This window comes from Lygodium microphyllum, chromosome 17 (genome assembly GCF_053477565.2).
Source record: "Lygodium microphyllum isolate KBCC chromosome 17, Lygodium_microphyllum_v1.1.10, whole genome shotgun sequence".
In the NCBI taxonomy this organism is placed as follows: Eukaryota; Viridiplantae; Streptophyta; class Polypodiopsida; order Schizaeales; family Lygodiaceae; genus Lygodium; species Lygodium microphyllum.
In genome coordinates this window covers 25949659-25974549 of record NC_141151.1, presented here as the reverse complement: position 1 = coordinate 25974549, position 24891 = coordinate 25949659, and the positions used below count along the sequence as shown (strand labels likewise).

Sequence of the window (24891 nt, the reverse complement as noted above, 5' to 3'; positions counted from 1 at the left end):
AGAGTGGGCCTCATAGCTTACTCCTCCAACATCCGTCATAGCCATGGACTTACCATGGAGTCCAAAGACCTTATGAGATCTCAAGAGCTGAGTACGACCTCATCCTCATGTATCAAGCTCAAGAACAATTAGAAGGTAAATCTGAATTTTCCCCTTTAGATTCAGTACACTGGTCCAATGATTTTGCAAGAAGGACGAAAGCTCTAAAGGATCCGAATAATCACAAGTTTGAGTGTGTAAATGTAAATCAAAAGCCTCTCAAAGCAGACATACTTCCAGAAGTTTGTTTGGTACTTTTATTTCATTTGAGCATAGTGTTGGTAGTCACTTTTCTCAAACTCTTTCCATCATTTCATTTTCTAGTCAAAACATAGATTTTAGTTTCTAGCACCTTTTCTTTTTCTACACCACATGTTAGCTACCCACAGGTGAATGCCACTTTGCACCCTGGTACATCATTAGTGGGATCCCACCCTTTATAACACTATGCCTTACACACACCTGCAAATGAGCAAGTCTATCTATCTTGGGACGGCTATGATAGGTATCCCCCTCACTCTGCTTGGACACTCATCACCCCATCCATTGGTCTCTCAAACACAAGGATTTCCATCCTCTGCCTATGGTGCACTGTCATTCACTCTATGGGTCACTTCCACACACGGATTTCCATCCTCGGCCTATCATATCCCTATCCCTCCTCCATAGAAATAGGGAACGGCCATTCCGGCCTGTAGGAACGGCCTAACGCGTTCCAAACCCTCCAAGGAGGTGAAACGGCCAGGGAACGTTCCCTGCCATTCCCAAGGCCATTCCATGTCGTTCCCTGTCATTCCCTGCCGTTCCCTGTTTGGAACGGCCATTCCAGTCTTGTTGCCCGAAAATTGACGTTTTTTCCGGTTTTTTCTTTTTGCTTGGATCACACTCCTACCACATGTTCACCCATCTCCACTGCCTAATGTCTCTCTCTCTCTCTCTCTCTCTCTCTCTCTCTCTCTCTCTCTCTCTCTCTCTCTCTCTCTCTCTCTCTCTCTCTCTCAGGTTGAAGATTCAAAGTGTCAAGACAACCCACAAGCTAATTAGGAGTCCATGCAAAGTTCAAATTTGATACATTATCAACTCTTGCAAATCATGATCAAATTTCAACCTATCCTCAATTTCAAGGTATTCATCCATTTATATTGTCTAATTTCAAGGGAAATTGGGATAATTGGGGCAATTCAAGGCAATTTGAAGCTATGCGGGTAATCGAGTCAATTTTGGGACATTTGGGTCAATTTCAAGCATTGAGGGGTATTGGGGCAATTAGAGGGACATTCTTTGGGATGATTTGGGTCATGACGGGCATATTTGAGGCACTTAAGACATGTGTCATTCCCCCCATTCTCGTTCCCCGACCTTGGACGTTCCCCCCGTTCCAGGGGGTCTCATTCCCGTTCCCGTTCCCCGTTCCAAGTAACTATGCACTCCTCCTAGGGCTACACATGCAACCACCATGTCCATATCCAATCAGCCAATACCCAACTTTGGATCCATTGTGCGCACATCTCACATGCATAGTGGACATTCTAGAGGTAACTCCCAAGGGTACTCCACTCCCCCACCCTACCCATGCTATTCCTCTCTTAAGCACTACCACTCCTGTTGCTACCACCAAGAATGAATTTAGGAATAAGACTCATTTTAATGAGTCAAATTTTTAACACTTGGTCTAATCTTATGCAACAAGTACTTGAATCTTAATGTCTTTGGGACCCTGCCGAACCCTCAAGTGACCCACCTTGACCACATTTGTCAATGAAGAGCTCACAATGCTACAACAAATGTCAAGTTAATGCAAGGATTAATGCTGAACCCTCAATTGACCCACCTTGACCACATTTGTCAATGAAGAGCTCACAATGCTACAACAAATGTCAAGTTAATGCAGGGTTCACAGTTACAGTACTTTCCCTTAGCATCTGATCATTGGAGTCATCACCTTGACCCTTATGCAACGAGAGGTCAACCCCGACACATCAATCTTGATAATGAGCTACAAAAGTTTTCTATTAAGGAAAGGGATAATCTAAAAATCAAGTTGAATGAACATAGACAACTACTTGCAGAGTTCGCCACTACTGGCTTCGATGATCAAGTTACATTCTTAAACAAGCTGCCTTCTAGATAATTCCACTTTATGTAGCATATCATCTCATTGCCCCGACTACCGACCTTCTATAAGTTCAAATGCTAGTTATTGCATTGCATGACCAAGTCCACAAGAAATCCTCCTTATATTTTTATTCAAAGAGCAATCCAGTGACCACTTCTACAAAGGGAACACCGAAGGAGGTAAAAACTCTCAAGATGTGAAGGCAACTCAAACCAAGGGTGACACTCTTTCCTCGGACGGAACTAAAGACACCAAAGAAACCAATCCATCTAGCAACAGCTCCTGAAAAAGAATAGGTTTTACACAAACTACTAGAGGTTGGACCATGTAGACAAGGAGTGTCGTACTAAGGCCCAGGGTCTACAAGCTAAGAAACCACGGCAAACCGTGACTACCTCCACTCCCTCTAGACAATCAAGTGGGGCTTTGCCTCCCCTTCCTGCCCCGGCTGCTCCTTCTAGCACACGTGCCACTGAACCTTCGGGGTTGACATAAATCAAACTCTTAAAACATCTTTGTGTATATGAAGGCCACTATAGTGGTGACAAAAATGTGTACATAATGAAGTCTAGCTCTTAAAGTGGAGTGTAGCTTCCTATGGCTCTCATTGCAAACGTGCAAGACAATTCTGAAAGATCTCTTATAAGTACGTCTTTGCAGACATGCTATTTTAGCAAAACATGCAAACATGCAAGAAACTCTGAATGATATATTATAAGTATGACTTTGCAGACATGGAAATAACTCTGAACGATCTCTTAGATCCTATTGGGCCAAAACAATGGAAGTTATGCCCGAGCTCTAGCATCTGCTAGCAGATAGGGTTTTTCATGAACAATGTGCAACTCTGATAGGAACGGACATTACGAATGATAGGGAAGCTTACCGAATTGGCCCGGCTGATGCCGCTGATACGAGGATGGAAGTCAAGACGAGTAAGCTTCTTCTCCCTGTGTTTGGGGTGATTTGGGATGCCTTCTCGTGGGAGCATCCTGCACGTGCGACGTGCCAGCAGGCACGCTTCAGAGGATTTGCATGATCCCAGGAAACAAAACCTGCAAATAACGAGACGCTCCCGTACACGGAGGTAGCAGCCATGGCACACCATTATCACCTTGGTGGCAAGTATTATTATACTTTACATTTGATGATGTTCCATATTTTTTGAAGCAAGTAGATACTTTACTATTATTCCTTTAGGATGTAGTGCACAGGATTTGAACTCACTCACCCCCATAACTCAACCCACGCTCAAACCGCTACGCCACAACCCCCTTGACAATGTTACATATTATTTTATTTACATTTCCTTTTTTCTATTTTAAGTTTTAGATGCAAAAGGAATTTGTATTAATTTGAATTTATGGCTTATGTAGAGACTATAGTCAAGCGGCACCCAAACCTTTCATTGTCGAAGTCAACATGTGGTCCCATTACAATGTCCATCTTTGTGACAATTGAATACATTCCTAGTCTTCAAGGGCCCTTAAACCCTTGAAGTAGCAGACTTGTGATCCCATTACAATCTCTATCTTGATTATTGGCCAAAAGGAGTACATCTGGTCTTGAGGGGCACCCAAACCCTTGACTACCACCCAACATGTGGTCCCATTACAATGTCCATCTTGGTGACCAGTTGCGTGGAGTCATAATCACATCTTTACATTGTACAAGTTGCATTTACCACTACCATGGGCCTTAGGTTGAACACACCATCTCACTATCACTTGAGTCACTATTGACCAAACTTGAAGGTAAAATTCCCATTTAGTCAATCATATAAGAGCATATTTAATATAGGTGCCCTTCTCCCTCTTGAGTGCCTTGCACATAATTAGTGCCCAAGAAATTGGTTGGTTTTAATTGATAAAAGTCCTTCTATCGTCACAAGAAAAAAAGGGAGCTAATTAATCAAGATTAGAATTAATCGTTATGCAAAAGCTACATAGTCTCTACATCTCGAGCCTTTGATTTAGATTTCGGTTTGCAAGGGCATCAATTTTGGAACCACACATGTTGACTAGTTAATTCAATGGATTACTTATTCTTTTTTGGGAGCACAATGTTGCAACCTCCTAATATTATGACACAATTAAAGGATCATTCGTAGATATCATGGTTTATTGTGGATGGATTAGGCTTTGTTGTATGTGTATGTAATATGAATTGAAAACCCTAACCCTAACCATGCACTACACAACATATGATGCAATGTATAAAATCTCATGCATTATGAGGTGACGTATTGGAGCCAAGTGTAGTAACACATGTTAGTGAAATAGGGTGACATTTGTGACACAATAACTTAGTAATAGCTAAAGAACTAATGCCATTTATCATATTATTCTACTTGTGTGTGAGTTATGACGAGAGCTATTCCTCACAAGTTCACTATGCAAGCCATGGGGCAAAGGAAGAAAGCAAGCCATGAGCATGGCAAGACAATATCCTCAAGGCTTTATCATCAAGTCTAGTTCATATGTCTTTGTGAAGGTTATTTGTATTTTGAATGTGCTTGCTCAATTTTCTTTAAGATTGACTTTTCAATTACATGAGCATTTGAGAGGGCCAATCTATGGAACAACTTAAGTTGCATAAAGCATTCATAGAACAATGAGTCCTCTGTAGGTGGTAAACATTTTATTGATGTCTTTAGAATGCATTTTGCAAGTATAATTCATGTCTTTGACCCTAAAGAATTGGGTTAGATGTGGTACAACTATTTCATGTTCAAATATTAGCACTTGGCTCACTAGAGGGAAAATGTTGTAAAGAGTGGATTCCACTCGAATAAAATATGAGTATTCCTCTATTCTTACAATCTCTTGGTGACATCTAATTGAAATACACATAATCCATGTGTGTATGTGAAATGTTGGTTAACTTAGACATGCTTGTGTGTAGGCAGTATAGCATATGTATGCGATGATACAAACATGTGACTATGTGCCTAGCAATCATAAAGAGAGTTGATTTTTAATTATCTTACAGGTATGGGTTAAAACTTGGCACCTTAGATTTCAAACTTTATTTTATGAAAATTTATTTACAATTTAAAAAAAACTAAAAACTCTAGGGGGCTTTTGTTTTTTCCTCATGTTTGGACATTCAAAATATAGTTCAAGGCCATGGTAGACCATAATTGGAAGCTAAAAACTTATAGCTTAGAGAAGCATCAAGATCTTGATTGGTAGTAATTTTTGTCAATTCAATATTTAATGTTTTCTTACTTGCAAAAATGACCATTGTTTGAAATTCTACATAAAAAAAGAAATAATATGCATAGTACTTGTAGTACTATAAATAGGTCTCGAAATGAATTTGAATCTTGTCCCAATCAAAGGAAATCAAGTAGAGGGTACTAATAATTTTGTCCAAGATATCAAAGCCTACTTGATACCAATTGTTGGATTGAGGAATATAAAAATGCACATACATAGCTTGAGAAGAACAAGCTTAAGGGTACACAGCATAAAGTATATTGCAAGGTATCAAAGTAGAAAATTTATAGCACTAAATATATCTTAGAGTGAATAGGCATATATACAAGGGGGAGGGAAGACCCCCTAGAGAGGGAAAAAGTTCCATGACAATCCTAAGTGCATTCACGCACATCACTACTGAAATATGCTAACAAAAGTTGAAAGATCAAGTTTTAAAGCATAAAAAATGGATTAAGTTTGGGATTGATAAAGTGATGCAAAGGTACTTGTAGGGATATACAACTCTTGCACCTTATTCTTAATTGTTTCATGATTTGTTGGATCATAATTTGAATCCAATGTCTTTTATGTTTCCTCTCTCATAAACATCATAGCCTCAAGTTCTAAAATCTCCTCATCCTTTGAAACCACCATAGACTTGTGCATTTTTAGCTTCATATATTTATGTAGCTTTTCGAATATTTTACTAGTACCTTGCAACATACTCATCTTTCCTTGTTTTTTAACTCTTCTAATTCAACTTTGAGAACTTTAAGAGATTTTCTCTTTGTTGTTAGCTTTCCAGTAGTGATATTAATCATATAACAAGTTTGCAGTTATACAAATTTCAAAGATGACATATATCCAAATGCGTGTCTCTTTCTACATGAGAAAATGTGGAGTTCTCATCACCCATCCAAATGTACTATTTGAGTTTTGACATGTGGAAAGCATACCCTTGTTTGTCACTCGTTCTCACAAAGCTGTTGTGTTTCTTCATCCTTACTATTAGTTAAGCGGGAGGTGGGGGCGGGTGCCATGTGGCAGCCCCCAACCTCCCCACGAAGAATGGCGGGGGCGGGTGCCACGCATCCGACGCCCGCCCTCGCCGCGAAAAGGGCATTGACAGTACCTGCCCGTCCTCGAGCTGTGCACCACCTCGACCTGTCCTCCTCGAGCTGCGCCTCCTCGAGCCCCCGCCTCAATCACCGCCTTGACTTGCCCCCGCTGCTCGCATTTTCAACCACGGCTGACGACCCTCCTCCTCGAGTTGCGCATAGCGAGTTGCACAGCTCTATATAAAGAGCAAGACTTTCCAAGGTTCTCCTTTTGCATTTTCCTTCAATCTGCTTTCTATGGTCCCTCTCTAGCATTAGCCTAACCATACCCCCATGCTATAGACTATAGAAGGTTCATATACTATTCCACCCTTTGCACGGGAGTTATTAATGTACAGGAGTATAGCACGGGAGTATATATTATTCAACCCTTCCGTGCACAGGAGTTATTAATGTACGGGGGTATATGAAATGGTGGTTCTATAGTCTATAGCACAAGAGTTATTAATGTAAGGATATCATGAGAGAGAGAGAGAGAGAGAGAGAGAGAGAGAGAGAGTGTGTGTGTGTGTGTGTGTGTGTGTGTGTGAGTGTGTGAGTGTATGTGCATGTGTGTGTGAGTGCAAGTGTGTGCATGTGTGTTGTGTGCATGCTATTGTGAAGAATGAGAGAGGGGGATGTGTGTAGGCATGTTAATAATTAATGTGCATTATTACATTGCCAATGTTTATGATGCACTTAAATATATTTGACGTTACTCTCTAACATCATTTCCATTTTTCCATGCAGTTTTTGTATTTTTGCTTTCGTCATCAACTCTACTCTTTCGTCATCGTCAATACTTCTCAAGTGCATCTCTCTCTCTCTCTCTCTCTCTCTCTCTCTCTCTCTCTCTCATAAAGTTAATTAGAAAGTTGAAATTGTAGCACTTTGATCATGTGTCTCATTTAAGTATTCATGTAGGCATCTCTCTCTCTCTCTCTCTCTCTCTCTCTCTCTCTCTCTCTCTCTCTCTCTCTCTCTCTCTCTCTCTCTCTCTCTCTCTCTCTCTCTCTCTCTCTCTCTCTCTCTCTCTCAAAGTTATAAAAGTTAAAATTTAAATATTTTAATTTATTGCATGTTTAATTTTTTAATGTATGCATGTCATGTCTTTTGATATGAAAGTGTGTTAATATTATTTCTTAATGTGTTTATGCGTGTTATTAATTAATGTGTTATGTGTGTCATTACATTGTTAAGGTGTATTACGTGTTTTAAGTGTGTTATTAATTAATGTGTGTATGTGTTTTAGTATAAATGTGTGATAAAATTATTATTTTTGTGTTAATAGTATGTATTCATATGTATATGTGTGCTAATAATTAACGTGTATTATGCTTTTAAAAATGAATGTGTGTTATTAAATAATGTGTATTATGCGTGTTATTAATGTATGCATGTCATGTCTTTTGATATGAAAGTGTGTTAATATTATTTCTTAATGTGTTTATGCATGTTATTAATTAATGTGTTATGTGTGTCATTACATTATTAAGGTGTATTATGTGTTTTAAGTGTGTTATTAATTAATGTGTGTTATGTGTTTTAGTATAAATGTATGATAATGTTATTATGTTTGTGTTAATAGTATGTATTCATATGTATATATGTGCTAATAATTAATGTGTATTATGTGTTGTCTAAAAGTTACAAAGTTAAAATTTAAATATTGTAATTTATTGCATGTAAAATGTTTTTCTTTATCGATACACACTTTGTCTTTCTCAAATACCTGTGAATATTCATGGTTTAATATAGAGTTAAAGATGTGTTAATGTTGATGAATAAAGTAATTATATTGTTTATTAAAACTTAAAAAACTTAATATTTTGTTCATTTAAGTTTTGTTTAATGCTTGAATACTTTAATAGTTTAGTGCTTTTATGATGTCCCTCATATGTGTATGGATATTCATGCTTTGTTGTGGAGAAAAAGATGTGTTAAATATTTTCTCGACATAGTCTCATTGTGTCTCTCTCATGTATGCATAAATATTGTAATACTTTGGTGCGCCTAGATCATAAAAGTATTCAATTACTTTTTAAAAATGTTCTCTCTCTCTCTCTCTCTCTCTCTCTCTCTCTCTCTCTCTCTCTCTCTCTCTCTCTCTCTCTCTCTCTCTCTCTCTCTTTTAATACTTGTGTAACCATGGCAGTATGGAGCATGCTAAAACATCTGATGCAAGAAACAATGTCCATGTACCAGACATTGTTTTGTGTACTCCCAATGCATGAATGAATGTGCATAAAGTCAAAGACATGGCTAGGAGGAAGTCAGTACAGCGTGCCCTCAAACATGTCAAAGGACATAACACTTCCGTCGTATCCCTAAAGCTCATGCATCGATTGGATGCAATTGAGAAGCAAATCAAGAGTTTAAACAAACGTCAAAGAGCTTCGAACTCCTTCTGTCAAAACTTTGGTGATCACCTTCAAAGGATCGAAAAAATCTTGGCAAAAAAATATGAAGGAGGCTTGGCTGATGGGATAATTTTGCAAGACAGATGAAATAAAGGGCTATATAGGAGAAATCTATGAGTTGGTTCGCAAGCACTGGCCACGGTGTGCTTTGGAAGACCATGTAGAAAAGCTGCGAGACCTTGCTAAGAGCAATAATCATATAGAGGATGGAGTGTGTGAATTACTGGCTCAAAAGAATGCAAGTGTGCTTGAACCTGAAAGTATTTGCCTTGATGTGCATGTCACATCTCTAAAAGTTTGCCTCAATAGGTTCTCTGCAATGTTGAACCTATTGAATCATCGCATGAGTTCATCATCCAATGCATAGTTCTCTTAGCATATCTAAGGATTTCAATAACTTTTAGTCGAATCCTCCGATAGATATGTCGTTCTATTGTTGGGTTTGAGAATTTTCATGTGATTTGGACTTTTGTATCCCCCATGATAATGACATAATATGCTCTTTCAATTTATATTCTTGCATATGTAAGATTATATTGTTGTTTATGTGATGTTATAATCTTCAAATTTTATATTGAAATAGTGTTTAGAACAAATTTATCTTGAGGTATATCTTTGCTAAAGTCTTCCCTAAGAGACAGGAAGAAATTTTAGTACGCCTAGGTCATAAAAGTATGCAATTACTTTTTTAAAATGTTCTCTCTCTCTCTCTCTCTCTCTCTCTCTCTCTCTCTCTCTCTCTCTCTCTCTCTCTCTCTTTAAAAATACATTGTATAATGATGACCATATGGAGTGTGCTAAAACATCTGATGCAAGAAGCAATGTTCCTGTACCAGACATCGTTTCGTGCATTCTCAACGCACGAATGAATGTCTGTAAAATCTAAGGCATGTCAAGGACGAAGTCAGTTTGATGTGCCCTCAAACATGTCAAATGACACAACAATTGTATTGTATCCCTAAAGCTCATGCATTGGTTGGATATAGTTAAGAAGCAAATGAAGAGTTTAATCAAACTTCAAAGAGCTTCAATCTCCTTCTACCAGAACTTTGGTGTGAATCATCATACGAGTTCATCGTCCAATGCATAGTTCTCTTAACATATCTAATTCCTTCAAGACTTTTTGGACAAATCCTCCAATAGATATGTCATTCTATTGCTGGGTTTGAGAAATTTCATGTGATTTGGACTTATGTATCCCTCACGGCAATGATGTAATATGCTATTTCAATTTATATTCTTACCTATGTGAGATTACATTGTTCCCTATGTGAAATTATAATCTTTATCATAGTATAGACTATAATAATGTTTCAAAAAACTTCGCATTTGTAAATACTAATATCAAAGGAGATTTTTCTTTTTATCTCAGGTTTTTCTCGACAATGGTACTTCCAACACATTCTGTGCCTAGAGATCGTGTATTACGTGCACGTAGGGAAATGCTCAAAATTACTAGACATAAACGTAGGCACGTTGCAAGAGTTAGGACTGAATTACATGTTCGTGACCATGCAAGAGATATGTATGAACAACATCATGCAAATGGAAACAATCTGGATGTTCAAATCCCAAATCAGCTATATCAAACCAATCAATTTCGCGTTGCATCTTGCTCTGCTGCTCATGATTCGGTATCCTTTTAGGTTCAGATGTCTACCACAACTCGACAATACAATCCTAATGGTGGCTTGAGTGTGTGCAAGCAAATGCTTAATGTTACGAGAGTTGAACATATGCACATGGCAAGAGTTAGAACAAAATTACAACAACTGCATCATGCTACCATAGATAGAGATAGATACAATGGCATCCAAGCTACAAGTGTCCAAATGCCAGTTGCACCATTGTTGCCATTGGAAGTTCAATTCATCAAGGAGACAATGCAACTATCCACAATATAGATGTTGAGATGTTGGATAACCATGAATTGCTACCCTTTGGAGTGGGGGTACGTAGCACAAGTCGAAAAAGAAATGGAAACACAAATAATCCAGATGGTGGATTAAGAAATTGTAGGCAAATGCTTGATGCTACTAGAGCTGAACGTAGACACATGGCAAGAGCAAGAACGCAATTACAACAATTGCATCACACTACAACAAATACAATTGATATAAGTGCTCAAATGCCTGGTGCACCATTACTGTCCTTAGATGTTCAATTGCCTTGCATTATTCAAGAAGAGAATGAAGCTATCCATAATGCAGGTGCAAGTACTGAGATGGTACATGACCAGTACAAGATTCAAGCTCCTATATTTCTACCTCAAAATGGTGGATTTTGTTCAATTCTCCATGACATGCCACCTAATTTGGATATTCATCCATCAGTAACAATTTTGCTCTTTCAAAAACCAAATTTGCATGCAATTGGTACCCTTTGCAAGGTTTGTCACCATTACATGGCTAAGTTATGGCACAGTGAAACTTAAACAATGCGTACAACTTCGATTGGAAAGCATTGCTGTAGAGAAGGGAAAGTAATTTTACCACCTCTACAGTAGCCACCACAACCTCTATGTAATTTGCTTGATGGCACACCTCCACAAAGTAGAGAGTTCAAAAAATATATATGTGCTTATAATAGGGCATTGGCTTTTGTTTCAATTGGTGCAAAAATTGATGAGCTTTTGCCTCAAAATGGAAATGGTTATACTTTTCGAGTTCATGGATCAATATATCACCAAATAGGTTCCCTATTGCCAAGTGAGGATGGACAACAAATACCAAAGTTTGCACAACTTTATATTTATGACACTGATCATGAGTTATTGAATCGCATGGGGGTTTTACCTAGGCTATTGCCAAACTTACTACAAGAGCTTCAACAAATGATGCATGATCACAATGCTTATGCATAGGCCTTTATAGCAGTTGGTGCAAGCTTGCAACGCAATCCATCAATAGAAATAAGAATGTCCATTTTTCAAAATCGATCCACCTCTAGACGATATTCAGTTCCCACTGCAAGTGAGGTTGTTGCGATCATGCCTGGACAAGGTGATGATGATACACTTGATCATCATAGCATTCAAGTTTGCACACGACAAGGCCATTTGATTTATATTTCTAACTTACACAAGGCACATATGCCATTGTTATATGTTCTTCTTTTTCCAAATGGAGAGGATGGATGGCATACTAAAGTTCCATATGCATTTATGGATGCTCATATTAATGCCAATAATCTTGCAAATAAAGATTGTGTCACTCAAATGCAGTATTACGCTTTTCGACTTCAGATTCGAGATGATACTAATGCATGTCTTTTGCGTGGTGGTCGCTTGCTACAACAATACATTGTCGATGCTTATTGTAGCATTGAACAATGTAGATTGGCTTGGTGTCATCGTAATCAAGTAACATTGCAAGTTGAAATGTATAGGGGATTGGCTGATATGGTCAATGGTTCAGATGCAGTTGATACTAATATCACTGGGATTGGTGTGGGCAGGAGAATAGTATTGCCATCTAGCTTTACAGGTGGACCAAGATTCATGTACCAATTATATCAAGATGCTATGGCAATTGTGCGTAGCAAAGGCAAATACCTCAAGCTTCCAATAAGGGCAATAGCATGAACAAGATGATATCACAAGTTTGGCAACAACATGAGATGTCAATCAACACTATTGCATTACAGGTCAAATATTGCATACAATACCAAAGCCTTCCCTATGATAGTACAAAAGAGAGGATAAACACAAGCCTATAAGTGGGATACCTATTGATTAAAATATGCGCTTGCTTATGCAAAGTAGAGGCGAGGACTTGGCAATGCACTACCACCACAAAAGGTAGGAAAGAACTAGCTTGTGCAAAGTAGAGGTGGTGGAAGGAGACGATGAAAGTGAAACTCATGAGCACTGAAGAGGTACAAGAATGGGGAGTTCTCAACTATGGCAACAAATATGTGTGTGTGTGTGTGTGTGTGTGTGTGTGTGTGTGTGTGTGTGTGAGAGAGAGAGAATGCCTATCCATTATTATTAATAATGCCACATATGTCATCATTGAATATTAAGGCCAAACAATATGTTTACCTATCCTTCAAATTCATAACAATGTTTCTAATTGCAAATGGCACCCTAAGCAACCTCTTTTTGAGCCCATATTAGCATCTATGTTTGTTGGCACCCAAAGCAAGCCACTTATACATGCCTTCAACTAAATAAGTAAACTTGAAAATCGAGTAGAAATTTTGTCTTCTCAATATGATTTAATCCTTTACTGAACTATTTGATTGAGTTCAAGCTATGCATGAAACAAAAGGTGAGATACTCTATGTAGCTTATCAACAAATTTTGTGTTTATATTTGTTTATATATCCTTGTAGAAGCTTAAATTATTTTTTCTATTTAATTGGCTTAAAATATTTTATTAAGATTTAATTATGATGTTTAATTGAATCAAGTTATTTTTATTTTTATTTATAGTAATTTATTATAAATTTTAATTATTTATATTTTAAAATCATGATAAATTTAGTTTGAGAATTTTTTACAAAAATTTAAACCACAAATATCTCTCAAAATACCTCAAATTTTATTTGACTTTAAAGAAACTATAATTGATTAAGTAAAAATTTAAGGAGACTTTGAAAATAATTAAATTAAATAAAAATAAATAAGTAAATATATATTTGATTTTATTTTAAACATTAATAAAATTAGTTAAATTATTTTTAAAAATAAGAAAATTTTATATTTAATCCTTTAAGCTATAAAAAACAGGCTCGGGAAGAATAAGGTAGGGTGGCAACTTGGTTTTTGGGTTAGATTGTTCTTCAAATTAGTTTTAATTATGACAATAACACAAATTACCATATTTTTTGAAAGGATTGTTTTTTGTGTTTGTATTTAAGAACATGCCATAATGAACCTTGTGTAAAAATTAATCAAGGAAGATGTTTTTTATATGTTTCACAACATGCATTGTTTAGATAACTAAAATATGCCACATTATTAAAGGGAAGCGAGTGGATGGTCTTCCTATAATGAAAATATCCTATGATTGGGTGGACCTACTTAGACGGGTGACTTTCCCCAAATTTTATAAAAAGGCTGGTGAACCTAACTATTCCTAGGGTTGAGTTTTAGAATCAGCTAATCACTAGTTTCAAGAGCCAATGTGAGACTCTACCTTATGGGCAAAGGGGTTGATGCGCATTGTCCCCTGGTTTCTCACTCTCATTGAATCAAGTGTAGTGCTTGCCTAGCCTCGAGTCTCTAATAGCTCCTACAATAGGGACCACCTTAGCTTGATGCCAAACTATTGCTATAAAGACCATAGTTGTGTCATATAGGAACCCAGAGGTCAATCCTTGTGGGATGAGGCTGGATGCTTTGCTTGTGAGGTAACCTAGGGATCACCTAGTCAACTAAATATGTACTCCCATAGGTAGCATGGATGGTGACAGTTAGGATCAAACTGCTAGATGACTACCAAACTAACCTCCCTACGATTCAGGGTTGGATATAACATTTCCTGTGGTATCAAAGCATAACTTTTAGTATGCACCATCGTTAAATACGATGTTAAGTTAGCATACATTGATTTTTGCACTAGTAGATAAAACACATTAACTTGGAAATTGAGTGCATGTACTGTTAGTTAAAGCTGGGATATTTTTTTTGAGGGTTTGTTAACCAACTCTTGAACCATGAGATGTTTCAAGCAATGTACATAGTGGCTTGTGGATCCAATAATTTCCTGTTGAACATAGTGTTCCCTTGGTTACTTTCAAGTCTATCCTTGGATCAGATTGGTCAAAAATCCAAGCCAAGAGTTGGAAATTATGAGATGGAAATTACTTGATTGATGCTAAAAAAGTTAGTTATAAAATCCAAGCTTAGAGTTGGAAATTATGAGATGGAAATTACTTGATTGATGCTAAAAAAGTTAGGTACATTGAGAATGATGTAATGAGAGCTCAAATCCTTGAAGAACTTATGAGATGGAAATTACTTGATTGATGCTGAAAAAGTTAGGTACATTGAGAATGATGTAATGAGAGCTCAAATCCTTGAAGAACTTAGTTTGGTCAAAGTCTTTTGGTTCTTCGAAACCAAAGACTCACAAGTTCTTATTTGTGTAAATGATTAGGTGATTAACCAAAATTAATATGCTTATTCCATGAGTCACAAAAGTTGTGAATCCTAAGTGCATTAGAATGTGATCCCACAACTCTTCCATATCCAATATAAAGATATCAAGTCACCTTGACTATCCCATTACGATCATTGATATAAAGAGAATTTCTCCTTGTGGATATATTGTTGAGCCTAGAAAACCATTGCCAATACATCACCAAAATACAATTTTAGGCCAACCAATACTTTATAAGCAAAGAAAATCCCATGGTTTGAATAAAAGAATATGAAGCTCAATGTATTGACTTGAAAGCAACAAAAGATTGTATACTTGTCTAGATAGGCGCTTCCTTTAAATTCCATATATGGCAACCTTTCTAGTGGCAAATGAAGTAGTCATGTTTGTAACTAGGTGATCTCTTGAAAAATACCAAATCAGTTTATGCGTATGTAGGGATTGGATAAAAATGTTCAAACGTGGCATAATTGGTTAAGATTCAGTCAGAAGCTCGTGCTACTAAGGGGATAATATCTCTAAAATAAGTTGTGAATCTTTTACATATCATTTTATTGTTAGAAAATAAAAAGAATTTAATATTTAATATAATTTACAAACTTGTAGTAATTGGTAAGAACACTCTCTTAAGCCTTTCGCTATCCTATGCCAAGAGAAATGTTGTATGATGTTCCACCTATAGGGTCATAGTGTAGCCTACTCTTATAGGAGTACATTTTTCAGTTGATAGATTGGATCTTTATTCCATCTCGCTATCAGTTCTTCAACACTTTGCCAGTGGTGCGTGGACTATATCAACAACTTATGGCATAAGCTGTGGAGGATCCATTGGGTTGAGAGACTTAACATTGTTAGACTCTTTATCTTTTATCTTGGTCCCCTTGGTCCTATTGAATATCATGAGGGTAAGGCCATGACTCGAGCCCAGTGGGTTTATAGGAGGATTACCTAGGTCATCCGACCCAACCGCATTGTATTTGCTCATTGATCCCACACTCTAGATACTAGATGGAGGGATTTTTCGATCTCTCTAACTGCTGAGTACTTAACCTTAGATATTATAAGTAAGTTGCCTAAATGTCAAACTATTTCATTAGAGGAATTCCAAGGTTGATCTTATATCTCACATGGCTTTTGAGTAAATGTTTTGTATATAAATAATGGAACAATATAGTTGGTTTTTCCTTCTTTTTGTATAAGTAGACTTGTTTTGTAAAGAATTGTGATTTAAAATAACTTACCTAGACGTATATAGATCTAAAGCGGATTGTTGCATGATTACCTAGTCTTTTGCACTATGTACCAATCCACCTTGCACTCATTGGATTACTCTTGGTGGGAAGATTTTATGAAGATCTTGTAAATCTTTATGTCCTCCTAGATATTATGTGGAGATGCAATGGACTCGGCCACAGCATCCACTGCTTCATTGATGTTGAGAGGTGCCATGCGTACCTTGAAACTAATATAAAAAGGATTTGATAAATGGAAGAATTGAGACTCATCAATATATATATCTTGGATTGGCTATGCTCATCCTAGTAGTAGAGAAGTAGTCCTCCAATTGTTCAATTTACATTTCAATGTTGCATCCATAACGACATTATCTTCTTCAGTACATAATTGATCTTTCTAATCATGAATCTAATTATCTTTATTGTTCACAACTTCAGGCTTGTTTTCTTCTCGATTAAAGCTGACTGGAGATTGATTATGGCAGTTTCCAAATACCAAAATATGGAAAATACCTTGAGACTATTGATGCAAAGTGTGTGATGATCCACTCTCCCATTGGTAAGTTACTCTGTTGGGTTTGGGGCACTCGAGGATTCTTGACTTCTTTGGCTCTTGTCCTTTCTCGTTCCTTTACCTCATACTTTGGCAAGACCACGAGGAAAAAACACCAATCATCATCATCATCACTTGAATTTGAGTTGGAATCTAAATTGAAATCCAAAACATCTTCATATCTTTCCTCAAGCTTTTCAATTGTTGCAAGCAATCTTTCAACATGCTTAACACTTGAACAAAGACCTCACTCTCTTGCCTTCATGATTATCATGCTATTCCTAAGCATCATGAAGTATATTCTCAAAAGAATCCAACTTCTCCCATACTTTATCCATCTTTGAACTTGAACCCTTCTTTGTTGCTACTGAAAACCTCCTGCGGATACTATCAAACTCATTACATAAATCAAACATGTAGAAATACTTACAAGATTTTTCTTCTTGTGGCAGGACTCATGAATATAAGAACAATTCTTTGAAGTATGTCCATACTCAAAATAAACTCAACACCTCTTTTTCTTCTCCTTTGATTTACCTATTGCAATCAATCAAATTGAAATTTTAAACTATAGAACTAAAAATGAAACGAATGCTTTCTCCTTAATCCTGCGTAGGCTTCCTATAGCAGACAAAAGATATTGCTTCCTCTTTCTTAGTAGATTTAGCCGGAGTTTGTTATAGAGAGGGTATTTCTGCAATAATTCATGCATTCTGAAATATCTTTGTGAACAACCTGCCTCTATATTTTTCATCTAGGATTGAAAATCTTCATGCTTCTCCTCCTCCTCCAATCTTCTGAAACTCCTACTATTATTGCTCTACGAATGGTTTCTTCAATGTTTGAGACTTGTTGCTAGAAAAAATAAAAAATTATTTATTAGTTATACAAGAAAAAAGGCCAAATTAATCATGTGAACTGCATCATCCTACTTTAGGTAATATATCATTGCTTCAGGCAATTGTCACTACTTTAGGTTGTGATGAAAAATTTCGATTTTTGGCATCAAACATAGGTGTTTTTGGTTAGGATATAAAATAAGAGATACATGAGGGCAGGAGCTGTATGAAACGTATCACCGCTTTATATAGGAAATTCAAATTTTTGTTATCAAACAAGGTCATTTTTTTTAAAACTAGAGATACAGAGAAAAAATGTTAGGTTGTATATATATAGAAGACCCTTTGAACTACATAGAAAAATGTTATTTTTCATTTATAAAAAAAATTCTTTTTTCACAAAGCTTCACACAGAAGGTTTAGGATGATAATGGTAAGATCGCCAAAGTGTTTTAGCCCCAAATCTATGTAGAATGCATAATAGTAAGATCACCAAAGTGTTTTAGCCCCAAATCTATGTAGAATGCATAATAGGATTGAATTGCCTAATACAAGAATATATTATACTACTTTAGGCATTGTAGAAAATACATAATGTTTTATCAGGCAATGAATTAGAAACTAAGATACAATGATATTCAGAGATAGAATCACACTCTACAATACTAATAATAACATATTAGAAATAAAAATTAGAGTGTATGCTAGAAATAGATAAGAAATATAGAGAAATCATGGCATCAATTGTTAGATCTCATATAATATTAGAAAAATCCATAATACATTAGGTCATAATCATCAGTAATGAGCAAAAAACGTGAGACACCCATAAAACCTTTTTAAGTCACATCTAAAACTGCATACATAACTACACTTCATGAGGCATACGACTTCATGAGGCATTTTAAGTCTACTTCATAATATAGGAAATAGTAAAGACTAAGGTAATAGATCATGCTAAGGGCAAAGATAAGGTGTCAATCCAATGGCTAACATTATTTCAATCCAACGATGGGAAAATAGCCAAGAAAGCAAGCTCCTACTGCCAAGAATATCAGAGTAGCAAACTAGAATACAAATAATAAAACTAGTAGTGACTAAGTATAGACCATCGGTACCAAAGGCTGTCACAAACTCAAATTATCAGTAAGCCATACATTTGATAAGCATATACATCAATGACAAACTGCTAACATATATAAGTACTAGTGTCCAAAGCATATGGAATCAAATTAGCCCATAAGCATACTTAACTACGTCCAATGGCATACAAGAGAGTATATACATGAATTAAGAGCTCCATTGTCTCAAAGAACCAAGCTTTGCCAAGTAAGTACAAGTGTCTCCCATTAGAAGCAAATTTGGAATGCAAAATGAGTAAGCAAAGCTCAAGACATATACATCAAAACATCCAAAAGGCCCAAGTACATAAAAAATACATTCGGGAGCATACGTATCAAATGAAGCTTCAATATCTGTAAAAAGTGGGTAAGTGTAAAAGCTCAAAGCAACTGACCAAAGTCTAAGTACATCAAATATAGCTCAAATCCAAGTATCAAAGCATATCATAACTATATCCAGGCTCATACACCAATGCTAGACATCACTATAAACATGTAGCATACTTGAAATACCATGTAGGCACGGCAAGCATTTAAAGCATGAAGCTTGTTGTTATATGCTTGTGATCCAAACAATTATGACATCAATAGACCTCTACAAAACTGGCCGAATCAAGATCTAAACAATCCCAATAGCATTTCAAAAGCATAACCATACAAATGGGGTACCAAAATAGCATCCTCTAAGCATCAAACATATATTATAGAATTTACTGTTTGGTGTCCAAACTAGAATTGTTTTGTTCTATGTAAAATTGAGAACAAAAAACCGTATAAAATCAACTTTGTGAGTGCTCAGATTTGTATCTCTTGGTGCACTCTTTGTTTCTAGCTATAGAACGCTTGAATTCGATATCCAAACAAAATGGATAGAATAGCTACTCCTTAGCTCAATAAGTACTCAATAAGGCTCAGTTAAGCCTTGGGAAGCTCCCTAATAAGCTGGGAGCAAGCTAGAAGAAGGAAAGACTTAATGCATACCTCAAGAAGAATCAACAATGGCTCATAAAACCTTGAGTTGAAGCTTTGAATTTGAGCTGAAGCAAAGAATGAAGAAGCTCATTGAATGGTAATTGGTTGTGATAATAATTGAAAGGTAGATCCCAAATGGAAGCATACAAGTGGAAGCGAGAGCTTAGCCTAGCTTACCTATGAATGGGTTATCCAAATGAAAGAATTTTGGCTTATGCTTATCTATGTAGTTGATCAAGAAGATATAAATTGTTCTTGGCTAATTGACTCTTGGGGCTTTCTCATGAAGAAACCTAGGTTGGCTTGATACATTAGAACACTTGTTCTAGGAATAGAGAACAATCTTTTTGCTACAATTTAGGTAATAAAAACTAAATTAAGAATAACAATTATTTAAGAAATTCGAGGATAGAACAAGCATTTTTTTTGGAAATTTGAGTTTGTTGACATGTCTTATTTTCCACCATTTCCATTAAAATCTACATCACTGCTCAGGAAAAACTTTTTTGGCATCCAATGGAAAAAAGGAAGATGTCAAACCCTAGTTGTTTTTGGGGAGAATAACCGGTCTTGTAAAGGTAGATTGTCAAAAGAACAGGCTAGGATTCATGAAAACAATAATTTCGACTAGTTTTCAGAAATTTTGCTGGTATTTTGAAAATTCTGCTGCATAGCAATACACTATAAGGACAATTTTCCGCGAACATTGATGTATACTCGATCTATACCAAAGAACATTATTGTGGAGGAGAACATTTCAAATGTTTCTCGCTCAAAACAAGGGAATATACGATTACGGTGGTGTAAACACGATTAATGTGTGGTAAACATAAGAGAAGTTATGACACGAACACGAGGGCGTGGGAAGGTCATTTTATATGATAGGGTGGTACGAAAGGGTTCCACAAGCTTTCTCTCTCTCTCTCTCTGTCTGCTGTCTGTCTGTCTGTCTCTCTCTCTGTGCTGTCTGTCTGCGCGTTCATTATCATGCCCTACTTCGGCGAGCCTTATGGTTATCTGCACAGCAAACCACCCAAATGGGCAGTTGAGACTCCGCCTGCATGGGACGAGAAGCGCCATTTCCAACCTTCCGACTATGTATAATACTCTCTCTCTCTCTCTCTCTCCACACACACACACACACTCTCTCTCTCACACAGACATATCACACTCTCTCGGCTGTGGATATATATATATATATATATGAGCAGGGGCCCACTCTCTCTCTCACACAGACATATATGCGTCTTTAATCTCTCTTCTTCTTCTTCTCCTTCCTGGCTAGTATTGATTTGTGTGACATCCCCGCAGGATTTGCTTGAAAAGGAAAGGCTGGCCGCTCGCAGGTTTGGGCACGTACGACACCAGGTCTACAAGAATGTCCTGGAACCTTCAGCTTCCGCTTTGGGCTACGCCAGCGAACATGAGAGGCTCCGAAAGGACGTCGAAGCTTCCACCCGACTCGACCATCTCAACTCCCAATCCAGGAAGAAGGTCTCTCTCTCTCTCTCTCTCCTCTATGTACCTCTATGTACCTGTATATAGGCCTGCCTGCCTGCCTGCCTGCCTCTCTCTCTCTCTCTCTCTCTCTCTCTCTACCTACACACACACATTAACATATTTCTAGATTTAAAAAGTAGAAAATTTGGCTACAATGTCACCTCGCTATAGTGGCATTGCCAACACATCAAGGTTCGGGAGTCCCTAGGTCAAGTTACTTAAGAGCTTGTAAAGTTAGTTTCATTACAAACTCTCAAGCTTCAAGCCTATCTCACCATTAGTAATTGCAAGTGAGCCATAATCTTGAACCATTGTACTTTTTCCATTTTCTATTTTCCAATGCAACTGATCCATAAGCTTGAACTAGCTTACGCTCTCTAGTTCCTTGTCAAAGCCTACATAATTTCTACATTAACTCCAAATTGCTAAAATACAATAGAGCCCTAACAGACAACCATTACAATGAACAAGTCCAAAGATGATTACAATGAACAAGTCCAAAGATGTGCGAGATGATGGGCTCAAAGGATAAGCTTCTTGCGCATGACCTTGATACTAATAAGTTTCCAATTGAAACTTTTTTCTTTTAGTTTGCCATATCCAAAAAGGTGACCAAAACCAATTTGCAATACAAGGACATGTGCTACTAAATGTATTCGTTCTTCTAGACATAATATGTGTAGAGAATGCTTCCACAATGATTTTGCATACAAAAGCTTTGCAACCATTGGACAGAGGCTTGCTAAATAGCCCCTTACCTCCTTTTCCATCATAATTCAAATCTATGGAGTCCCAAACGACACTAAAGTAGGGTGGAACAATCCGCCAACACAAGTCATTATAATTATTTATTGTTAGATGGTCAAGCCCTTTCCCTTGAAAATCCAATCCAAATTTTATGATAGATTGAAGGGTTAACAAACCAATGTTTTAGTTCCCTTCCAATAAAGTCCCATGTCTTAGTTCAACTATTGGGCAAGCCAAAATACTTCATGGCTTTCTTCAAGGTGCGGATACATCCTTGACAAGACCATCTCCTTACTTTTGGCAAAACCTTTTTTCACAAGGGCCTTTGTAACTCTCTTTAATTTGATAGTAGGAGGAAAGTAGAGTATCACACTCCTACTAATGAATCTCTAGCTAGCTTTCTCTCTAAGGACCAAACAATGTTGTTAGAGTTGACTTCCAATTCTCAAACAAGAATCTATGTGCAAGCATCAACTTAGAAACAAACATCAACAAATCACGAATGTTTATGTTGTTTGTAATAGGCAATCCCTTATCGTAAGACTTGAATTTAGCAAAAAGTAGAAACGAAAAAGACTTGGGGGTGAATTTTCATGACTTGGCTAATTTAGGACAATCTTGAATCGAGTTAAATTTCTTGGGCTTAAAATCTCAAAAACTCCCATATAATTGTCCCTAAGATAGTCAAAATCAATGTGCTAAAGCATTGTAATTTCACCCCATTTCCTATTCTCTTAGTAGTGGATCAACAAAACATTCACTCACAAAACATTAAGAAATCATGGGGCTCCCTTATATTTTACCTTGGAATATGATAGTCTATATTCAATTTGATGTAGAGTTTGATAAAAAGGGAATGCCTTCTATAAGCAATATACTTTTGAAGATTCAAAATGCCACAACTATCCATGTTATTAGAAGTACATATTTTATCTTAGGTAATTCAATTTATATTCCCTCCCCCCTTTCTAGAAGCATGAAATGTGACTAATTCAATCTACTAAAGGCAAAGAAAACATGATACTTTCCCTTTTCCTTATCGAGCAACCATCTTGTTATAGGGTCACGACTCCCACTCCAATAAGGCATCTCAACCTTGTAAATATTGCATCTCATTAATCACTTTTGTAACTCCATCTAAAACTATTAAAATCTTGATCTAAGATACTAATAAAAAAGGATCTTAGATAATTGATATGAATATGTTAAGGCAAGAGAAAATTTGTAACTAATGGGCACATAATCTTGTTGAGTCTCAATTTGGGCATTAAATTGAATAAGGGACCTTTATATAGATTTCCAACTTCTAGTTATTGATCTAGGTAAATGAAGTTGCACACATTCTGTTTTAAACATAGATTTGCACGGATTTCCCCACATACCTAATTAAAACCATGGTAGCAATTGCATTTTTATAATCTTCCCCACATACCTAATGAAGAACCATAGTAACAATTGCATTTTTATAAATTTTCCTTAGAAGTTTCAAATCAATTTACTCACACAATGAACACAAAGCATGCTTTCATACTTCTATGTGGATTCTTAATGAGCTTAGAGCTCACGACAAGAGGTTTGGCACATGACTTGATAAGGCTTGTCATCACCAACAATTTCTCTCACCCTCCTCTAATCCTCATTTATACTATTATATCGACAATGTATTAGATCATTTTTAGTATAATATGTTTGCACAAATATTCGTCATTCTAATTGCATATTACATACATTTTAATTGTATATCCATCATCAATGAAATGGTTGGGACTTAACTATGTCCTTTGAAATTGATATAGGAAATCTTAGAGTCTCATAAAGTTGTTAGAGCTGAACGTGAAATCAAAGCAAGAAACCAAAGGGAAGATGAATGGAGGAGAAGCTTGCTACATGAGTCTTGGTGTCGTACCCAACATCCACATGCAAGGGTCCTAGCTAATCGAACAAGTGTACCATATGATCCCATAACTCTGAAGTATCATGATGGCTATGAGGGAGAAAGAGCGAAATACAACGATGCTGCTGCTAGGTATTCTTCAGATCCATTAGTTCAATTGAAATAAAGATTAGGAAAAACATCATTTTCAAAGCCTAATCAATATGGCAATTGAATATGCACAAATGACATGAGAACTATTTTAGCATAACGTTCATATGTAGCATCTTAACTTGTAAGTGTATCTTGAATAAACCACTTGTAAGTGTATTGCTTTATTGTAGGTGGCGCGGAGCTATGAGATCAATAAGAATCTACAGAAAGATGAATGGTGATAAAAACTATGATGTAATAAGTTGGGAACCACTCCCTAGATTAGTGCACCCTGAGAAGCCTACTCCTCCTCTATTAAGGGAAGTTGAACCAATAGAAATGGAAGCATCACAAAAAATATGCAAGGATGTTCTTGTTCATTAATTGCAAGCTAGCCTAATAACTCTCTAACTGGGAGTTTTAAGCTTAAAATTTTGAGCAACAATAAGTACATTTCATGATCATAATGCATGTATATAGATGTGGAGTAGACATGTTATGCTTTTTGAATATTTTTCAATTATATATATATGTGTGTGTGTGTGTGTGTGTACACACACACACACACACACACACACACACACACACACACAAAGGCATGTAGGAGGAAAGAATGATCGGACAAGGATGAGATATGATTAATGATGATGACGATCATCATGAAGAAAACATGAGGATAATGAATATGGTGTTTCTTCTCAATATGTGCTATTATTGCAGTCATCCTTTTTGATTTCATTTGTAAGACTTTGCATCAAAGGTAAGATTTAAAGTTTTATGTTTTGGCATTGCCTATAAAGGCATGCTTTTGTGAAGTTTGTTCATCATAAGCTTAAGCTTAAAATTTTTTGAAGTTAATTTGAAGTGTATCAACTACTAGTAAACATAATTTCTTATGTACAATCTTACCCTTCAA

The 24891-nt window shown here is 36.6% G+C and overlaps 2 protein-coding genes across 7 annotated transcripts in view; one reads left to right on the top strand and one right to left on the bottom strand.

Annotated features, from left to right (window-relative positions):
- The window catches only part of LOC148021710 (peptidyl-prolyl cis-trans isomerase FKBP16-1, chloroplastic-like), a 48210-nt gene extending 44819 nt beyond the window's left edge, over window positions 1-3391 (bottom strand). For 2 of the 6 annotated variants that reach the window (XR_015694382.1, XR_015694383.1), the window contains exon 1: window positions 3042-3391. Coding sequence is in view for 4 of the 6 variants with exons in the window: in XM_087697219.1 (XP_087553345.1) it covers window positions 3042-3253 (212 nt within the window). In the remaining 2 variants the exon portion in view is untranslated. The remainder of the gene's footprint in view (window positions 1-3041) is intronic. The other 4 variants (XM_087697219.1, XM_087697220.1, XM_087697218.1 and 1 more) reach the window with 3 other exon arrangements.
- Window positions 3392-20598: 17207 nt separating this feature from the next.
- Window positions 20599-24661, top strand: LOC148021709 (uncharacterized). The gene is made up of 4 exons (XM_087696641.1): window positions 20599-20800; window positions 21014-21196; window positions 23746-23975; window positions 24167-24661. The coding sequence occupies exons 1-4, from the start codon at window positions 20690-20692 to the stop codon at window positions 24357-24359; spliced, it is 717 nt and encodes a 238-aa protein (XP_087552767.1). The 5' UTR covers window positions 20599-20689; the 3' UTR covers window positions 24360-24661.
- Window positions 24662-24891: the final 230 nt, after the last annotated feature.

Excerpts from the sequence above, each read along its gene's own strand:
- LOC148021709 (XM_087696641.1), top strand. The coding sequence starts at position 20,690 with ATGCCCTACTTCGGCGAGCCTTATGGTTATCTGCACAGCAAACCACCC. Across the intron at positions 20,801-21,013 it reads ATTTCCAACCTTCCGACTAT|GATTTGCTTGAAAAGGAAAG; the intron begins GTATAATACTCT and ends ACATCCCCGCAG. Across the intron at positions 21,197-23,745 it reads ACTCCCAATCCAGGAAGAAG|GAAATCTTAGAGTCTCATAA; the intron begins GTCTCTCTCTCT and ends AAATTGATATAG.